The sequence below is a fragment of the Populus trichocarpa genome, chromosome 1, assembly GCF_000002775.5.
Source record: "Populus trichocarpa isolate Nisqually-1 chromosome 1, P.trichocarpa_v4.1, whole genome shotgun sequence".
NCBI classification, from domain to species: Eukaryota; Viridiplantae; Streptophyta; class Magnoliopsida; order Malpighiales; family Salicaceae; genus Populus; species Populus trichocarpa.
In genome coordinates, this window is record NC_037285.2 from 24,033,307 (window position 1) to 24,041,901 (window position 8,595).

The 8,595-nt window shown below is 37.8% G+C and overlaps 1 protein-coding gene across 1 annotated transcript; it reads right to left on the reverse strand.

Moving 5' to 3' along the window:
- Positions 1-487: 487 nt before the first annotated feature.
- Positions 488-4,219, reverse strand: LOC127904954 (beta-glucosidase 12-like). Its single transcript, XM_052450198.1, has 15 exons — positions 3,988-4,219; positions 3,835-3,904; positions 3,494-3,552; positions 3,325-3,400; positions 3,116-3,193; positions 2,819-2,906; positions 2,473-2,731; positions 2,249-2,364; positions 1,917-2,134; positions 1,768-1,799; positions 1,563-1,665; positions 1,371-1,473; positions 1,071-1,268; positions 898-988; positions 488-812 (listed from the first exon to the last, which is right to left on the reverse strand). Exons 1-14 carry the CDS (start codon positions 4,063-4,065, stop codon positions 925-927), a joined length of 1,542 nt encoding a protein of 513 aa, XP_052306158.1. The 5' UTR covers positions 4,066-4,219; the 3' UTR covers positions 488-812; positions 898-924.
- Positions 4,220-8,595: the final 4,376 nt, after the last annotated feature.

Below are 8,595 nucleotides of genomic sequence, written 5' to 3' on the forward strand. Positions count from 1 at the left end.
CTACAAAAAAACTAACGACAAAAATTATAAATAAAAAGAACATTGACCGTCACTGAAATAACCGCAACTAAGATACTACCATGAAATCTTAAATGACTAGTGCGAATTTTAGTGGAGAAAAGAGGGAAAAAAAAATTGTGAATCTAATGAGACACAGAGAAATGAGGTTCTTAACCAGCAAATTCGGCCACTTTAGTACTATAACCGCCAAAATTGCTTATACCCCCTCCCCTTGAATTTAAGGATTATTTCAAAGAGACCCTACATTTTGCATCCTCAGGAATTAATTATGTTCCATGTTAAAGAACCATCTCAACCCAATAGTTTAAACTGTTAGGTGAGGCACCACAATATGATTTATATTATTCTCTAACATAGGTATTATTTATTTACTTTTCACTTGGTCTTGATAAATTTCAGTTTGACTATGCATTCCTCGAATTCTAATGAAAAGGATTATGCATGAATAGAAGTATCCTTCAAAATATTACAGGAAAAAAGAAATTGCGCAGAGCAAGTTATTATTTAATATCGAATTTGATTGATAACCAATCAATACATATAAAGAATAAAAAATAAATACAAATAAATGTTATTATTACAACAAGAACAGCATCGATCCTAGACGAAAATGTGAGAATTAATTCGAAGACAAAGATCCACTGATGTCCACAAACTAGAAGGACGCAAACATGCGTGGAATAGAATTTATCAGACGTGGAAACCTAACTTGCTGCAACAAAGTTTGACTTCAGCGTTTGGTGCTATTCTGATGTGGTTTCAAGTAGGTCTTGATCATACGAAAAGGGCTCCTGCATTGTTAATAAATTAGTTTGTTAAGCATGAAAAATGAATACAATAAAATTAGTAGTTATGGAAGAAGATATACAATAATACCTTATTATATTTCATGCCAATATATGTTTAATCAATTCTCGACTTCTTACGGCTACGAGCTGATGCCTCCTCCATTCGAGATTTTGATTTTCTGATATTGCAATCATTTGTGTTATGAGAAATGTTGAGAGGTTTTTTTGATAATAATAAGAGGAGATGAAAAGAGGCCTTACATGTTATCGTTGAGTTGAGTACTTTCGTCCTTCTTCAGAAATTGCTTAAACCACTTCACAGAATTTTTGGCATATCGTTTCAAGTTGTTTTCGTAGTCAATGTAGAAGAGACCAAACCTTGAACCATAACCGGATGCCCATTCAAAATCATCCAAGAATGACCAAGCAAAAAACCCCTTGACATCGACACCATGGTCACTGCAAAAGTCAAGTTTTTAGAGCAGATCGGACTGAGAAAGAAAAAACTAGGACTGTTTGAAAAAGGAAGCGAGAACATGAATTTGGAAAGAGCAAACTCACTTGATAGATTTCAGAACATTGTGGAAAATGTCTTTATAATATTGCTCTCTTATGGCATCATTGAGGGCTTCCTCTAATGACGAGGAATTCACGTCATCAACTCCTAATTAAAAAAAACCAACAAATCAGTAAATCAGAGCTTCTTGACAACTATAACCATAAACACACGAGGGTTGTTAACTCTGTTCTTACCATTTTCAGTGATATATATTGTTGGATTTTCATACGCGTCCTTTATGTAATTCAAGAGATGACGAATACCTTCGGGATAAATATAAAGCCAACTTGAACCCGCCTGCGAATTTGATTTATATATCTCAATACCAAGGGGAAAAACAGAAAGATTCTACATATCAATTACTAATTTGTTGAAACAAGAATGAAGAATCACATTCACCTGTGGGCCTATTGGTATTCCATTTCTCTCCCCTGTACGTAAAATAATATCAACATAAGTGAGAAAGTGTAGAGTTTTAGACCTTGTATTCTTCTTATTCTGAGAGTTTTTTTTTTATCACTTAATTAACAAGTAAATAAATATTTCACCTGGCCAGTTAACACGAGCATCTTCCATAAACCCAATATTTTTATAGTCAACATCCTCAACATTCTGAGCATAGTATGTAGTGTAGTAATTGACCCCAATAAAGTCATAAGATCCTCTCAGCATCTTGGATTCCTCCTCACTGAATCTAGGCAATCTTCCTCCAACGTAGTCGTGCATATTCTGTGGATAGTCACCTTTAGTTAGAGGATCCATGTACCTGCCAAAAACATAGAATTTAAGATCCTGGTTTCTTCTCCATAGAATTTAAGAATCCAAATTAATTACTGTTTGAAATTATTATATTATCCAAATCAGCTAGCAAAATGCTTACCATCCAAGCATAAAATCAAGGCTTCGTTCAGTTGCCATCCGATCACTTTCACTAGTTGAGTAAGGTTCAAACCAATGAGAAACGAGGGTTATCCCAATTTTACCTCCTTGACACGTCTGACGAGATTTTGTCAATGATAAAATTAGCACAGTCACACAGGAAACTTTGGTGAAATATGTTATGAAACGAACCACAAATTAATTATAGCTTTAGCTTTTGCAAACCTGATACTTTTCCTTGTATACTTTCACAGCCGTTGCACGAGCAAGCAATAGATGATGGGTTACAATGTAAACCTCGGTGGCGCCAGAGATTTTGGGCTGGCCTGGATAATTCTCCAAAGTTGAAATTCTGCCGGGTGCCAATGTGCCCGTGTCATAGCCATTGACGCTAAACATAAAAGGCTCATTTAAAGTGATCCAGTGCTTCACTCGGTCTCCAAATCTTTGGAAGCAAAGCTCCACGAAGTCTCGGAAATCGATTCTATATGAGTTTTGAAATTATTAGATTCAAGCATGGAGGATTTAAATTAAAGTGAGATGTTTATATAATATGAATATAATTACTTACAAAATATTAGGGCTCAAGAAACCACCATATTTGTCCTCAATTGCTTGTGGAGTGTCCCAATGAAAGAGAGTTACATAAGGCTGTATACCTGTACATTTCAAAGCAAAATTAATATGAGAAAACTAAAGTGCATGTGAAACGTTTTGTATGAGAGTTTGGAAAATGCTTTTCAAATTTTCGAAATTCAAGCAAAGTAAGATTGCCCCTGCATTTACCATGGCCACTTCAAGATTCTTATTTTTAGTCGGTAACATTATTATGAAACACAGTCATGGAGGAAAAGGAAAGGGTTATAACCATTTTTTATGAGCTCATCGATGAGATTGTTGTAAAACTGGATCCCTTCTTCGTTTATTCCAGCACTTAGTCTGCCATCTGATGAATTCAATTCGATTATTGAAAAATCAAAGTAAGGAAAAATGTGGGACTTCAAATTCGAGACGCGTCCCATCCTCGTGAATTAAAAAGGAATGAGATGTAGGGTAAAAACAAAAGAAAACACTTACGTGGTAATACCCTAGACCAAGAAATAGAGAATCTGAAAGCATCCATTCCCATTCCCCTCATTCTTTGCACATCTTCCTATAACATTTTGTGTGTAAAATATATCAACAAGTGTAATGGTGATCAGATCCACAAAAGGCAACTAAAAGAAAAATAAGATGAACATCGTACCTTATAGCGATTATAGAAATCAACTGCCACCTTTGCATTGCTATGGTCACTTATCCTCTCTGCAATTTTTCAGAATTTGTTCTTAGATTCCTTTGAATTTATATTATTTGATAAAAATCATATTTACATCTTTAATTTGCACGCACTTTCTCCCCCTAACCCCAAAAGTCACCTTCTTTCTTTCCTTTTTCTCTCTTCTTTTGGATTTAATAGACAAATTAATACACTATGGTTTTAGGCAGGCCATCAACATGCTGGCAGGTGACTCCTTGAGAGATTTATATTCGTTGTTCTAGTTAGGAAAGCATTGTAACGAACTCCTGCATTGAATAAAGAGATACCTGGATGCTCCTCGATGAAGGTGTCCCATATATTCGGCCCTTTGCCTCTCCTGTTTGTTTCACCTTCAAACTGCATATAATTTAAACGTTATCAGAGACCAAACAATTGAGGCGTTTCTCTCTTCGACCAGAGTACTTGAAGCAATGTTGTACCTGGTAAGCTGACGAAGAAGATCCAAAAACGAAACCATCTGGGAAAGAATTACGACTCAACTGGGCAATACTTCCCATGATATACACTAAGTCTTTGTTCAACAGCCTTGCAGAAGGGCAATAAAAGCTTGAGCAGCACTAAAGATTGTTGGGTGATCAGAATAAAGAATGTATAGTGAGATAGCAGTGAAAAATAAATAAATGAACGTATGAAGTATGGATTTTGTAAGAACATCGACATGCCAGAGCCTATTTATAGGCATCATTTTGAAAGGTTATTCTCAACAACCAAGGATAATTGTGGTCAATTATTATTATTTGTTTCAATTGACCGATCAATGAAAATTCAATTTGGAACTTCTAATTGGATAAGGATATTTGTCATTTGAGGAATTCATGGTGTTCAAACAAGCTCCAAACTTAAGATTCCGTGCTCTAATTGCACTGTGAAGCCTAGCAATTGTACTTGAAGCTTGCTGAGAAAATTCAGCTACCGGATCGTCAACATAAGAATTTTCAACAACTTTAATTTTCTTGTCTGATGGCAATGAAGCCAAGCGAAAGTTGACGGGTTTCCAGCCCAAGAAGAGTTTTTAAATGATATGTTGACCTTTCGCATTCAGACATGAAGGATATTCCGAGCTACAAAAAAACATTACCAATCACGTGCTAGAAATTTTGCATGAAACAATTTTCATTTCCTTACGCTGAATCAGCCAAGTCAAGCACAATACATGATCTTTAACCAAAAGCCTAGGAGAGTAACCAATTACGATCAATCTCTAAGATGACCTTTCTTCAATCCCAAACTGACAACCATCTCTAAATCGTGCAAGAAATGCTTTGAAGCGATCCACTAGTCATCAGCCTGGAATTCATTTGGCTTTGAAGCCATCAACTAGTCATCACCCTGGAATTCAATTTTACAGCTGTCTGGAATTTATTTTCCAAGAAAGTTTATCCGCGCGAAAACTTCAACTTGATTAGGAGAAAGAAACTGCGTTTTGCTTCTATCGGAATTCAAGCATCCTCTTCAAGCCTCCAACGAATTCCTTAACAATTAGCGTTATTAGATTACCATTTTTATCATACTATCCCCCATTATCTAGGCACGATTAAACACAGAATACAAATCACACCACAGTATAGTGCCTCAAGTTCACGTAATTATTGTCATTGTACTTCATTATTGAGATTTCCGAACATTTGCAAGATGCTTATAGACCCTTTTTTTTTTTAGTTGAAAGGTTGTCAGTAGGAAACCTGTAATTCTGCTACCATGCATTGCTCCATATACGAGGATTATAAATAGGAGCTGTATAAAATATATAGGTGTATCTTTAATTTATTTCTTTATAGTAATCGAGTAGAATTAAATTAAAAGAGCACCATTAAGAAGATAGTGACCGAAGGAATAAAAACTTACAACATAAGTATCTAAAAGAAGGAGAAAAATCAAACTAATTAGTCTAGTTCAAGATACATTCAAGACTTCTAGTCTGATCAGAACCTGTGTAACTAAAGTTTCTGACTGAGAATTTCAACCAAAAGGCCAAACATTGAAAGGTAAGATAAAAAATCACATCCCAATTATAGACCTTGGACTCGAAGATAACTCGATTGCGAACTAACTAGAGTTGAGTTTTGTAAAGAGATTGAATTAATGTATAATGTATTGGACGCGAATCACAGCAGCCCTTCCTTGATATTTATACCTTTAGGGTTGTGTGTAATAGAAGGGTGGAATGTACTATACATGATAATTATTCCTATACAAGGTATTTACATATATATAGAACTCTTTCCATAATATGCCCCGTCAAGCTGAAGGTGGAGACTCCACCTGAAGCTTGGATCGAAAGAAAACAAACGAAACTAGAGGGAGAGGCTTGGTAAGAACATCAGCTAGTTGATCCTTGGAAGAGATGAATCGTACCTGAATTTCTTTCTTAGCAACGCGATCACGAACGAAGTGATAATCAACTTCAACATGTTTAGTACGTGCGTGAAACACTGGATTAGCATACAGGAAAGTGGCCCCTAAATTATCACACCATAACGTAGTGCTGGGTGAAGACGGAAGTCGTAGTTCTGACAACAAAGAGCGAATCCACAAGATTTCAGCAGTACCATCAGCTAAGGCTTTGTATTCAGCTTCTGTAGAGGATCTAGCAAGTGCGTTGTTTCCCAGATTTCCAGGAAATAGGAGTGGAACCAAGGTACACAAGATAACCACCTGTGGATTTTCGATCATCAATACTGCCAGCCCAGTCAGCATCAGTAAAGCCATGAAGAGACAAGGAGGAGTCCCGAGTAATATGCAGACCATAGGTGGCTGTAGCCTGAAGGTAATGTAAGATGCGTTTAACTGCCGCCCAATGGTCCTCAGTAGGAGCATGCATAAACTGACACACCTTGTTTACTGCATAACAAATATCAGGTCTAGTGAAAGTAAGGTACTGTAGAGCACCAACAATCTGTCTATACCGTGTTGGGGTAGAGTGAAGAGTACCAGGCACAGATCCCAATTTAGACGAGGGAGACAACGGAGTATCAACTGGTTTGCAAGAAGTCATACCTATTCATTGGATAATGTCTAGTGTGTACTTGTGTTGACTGAGTAAGAGACCCATAGAAGTCGATTTAACTTCTATTCCTAGGAAGAAGTGAGCCGACCCTAAGTCCTGAAGCTTAAACTCTGAACTCAACAAAGTAATCAGTCGTTGAAGTAAGGCCGAGTCACTCCCAGTTAATAGAATATCATCAACATACACAAGCAGATAGATCATTGCACCACCGAAAGAGAGAATAAACAGCGAAGTATCAACCTTGGATGCCTGAAATCCAATGGAGATGAGAAACTCACTTAACCGATTGTACCATGCTCGAGGTGCTTGTTTCAAACCATACAAGGATTTATGAAGACGAAACACATGAGATGGAAGTGTAGGATCAACAAAGCCAGGTGGTTGTGCCATGTACACTTCTTCCTGAAGAATGCCATTCAGGAAGGCATTATGGACATCTAACTGATGAATTTTCCAACCATGTGTGACAGCAATCGTGATCACAAGTCTAACCATGGTAGGCTTAACCACTGGACTAAATGTCTCCAAGTAATCAATCCCCTCTTGATGCGTGAAACCGCGGGCAACCAACCGTGCTTTATATCTGTCAACTCGACCATCGGCGTGCCGCTTAATCTTATAAACCCACCTACTGCCTACCACATTCATGGATGGATGTAAGGGCACCAGTGACCAAGTGTGATTACCATGAAGTGCCTTGATTTCCTCTGTCATAGCATTATGCCAAATCAAGTACCGGTTGGCATCTTTGAAAGAAAGTGGTTCCTGTTGAGGTAGAGAAACTACCCGGGAGGCAGGGGAGACACTAAAATTTGCTGTCTTGGATACACGTGGGCGAAGTACCATGGAGTGGGTGCGGGCAGCAGGAGGGGGAGTGGCAGACTCACTAGTCGTGGCTTGCTGAAGGGAGAATTGAGACAAATCAACACATAAATTAAGTCCAAGAGAGGAAATAGATGAAGAACCTGGTGATGAAGAGCTCAATACAGAGACAAACCGAGAAGGGGAAACAACAGGTGAGACAGTCATAATCTATTCACTCCTGGGGAGACGAATAGGGGAGCTGACAGGGGAACCAGCAGGGGTGACCTCCACACTTTGTTCACTGCTGGTGGGAACAACAGGGGAGACGGTAGTTGAACCAGCAAGAGAGAACGACAAGTCTGAACCTGTACCTGAGGAATGATCATGACAGTGATATGCAGGTAATGATAAGGGTGCCCAAAGGCTTGTGTTATGTGCAGGGGGTGTCGGGTGAGTGTTTGGATAGGATGATGGGATGGGCTCTAAAGTAGCAGCAGGAGGTTGTATGGGTGAATCTACAATCTGTTCAGTTTTGTCAAGAGGGAAAACAATTTCATGAAAACAAGCATGACGAGTAAGATAAATACGGTTTGATGACAAATCAAGACATCGATATCCTAAATGAGAATTGCTATATCCTAGAGAGACACAAGGGGATGAGCGAAAATCTAACTTATGAGCATTGTATGGACGAAGAAATGGAAAGCAAAGACACCCAAAAGTACGGAGGAAAGCATAATCAGGAGTTGATTTTAAAAGACATTCAAATGGTGTTTTATGATTAAAAACAACAGTGGGGATGCGATTAATCAAATATACTAAACTTTCAAAAGCATAACTCCAGTATTTTAGGGGAGCTTTACATTGGCCAAGAAGAGTGAGCCCAGTTTCAACAATATGTCGATGACGACGTTCAACCATTCCATTTTGTTCATGAGTATGCGGACAAATAACACGATGATGAATACCAATGGTTTTAAAATATGTATTGAGTTTGCGATATTCACCACCCCAATCTGTTTGAACATACTTAATTTTTAAAGAAAATTGGCGCTCAACGAGTGCCTGAAATTGATGAAATATAGCAAACACATCAGATTTTGCAACCAAAGGATACAACCTGATAAATTTGGTATGGGCATCCACAAAAATAACAAAATAGCAAAAACCATCGGACGAAAACATAGGGGAAGGACCCCAAACATCACTAAAAATT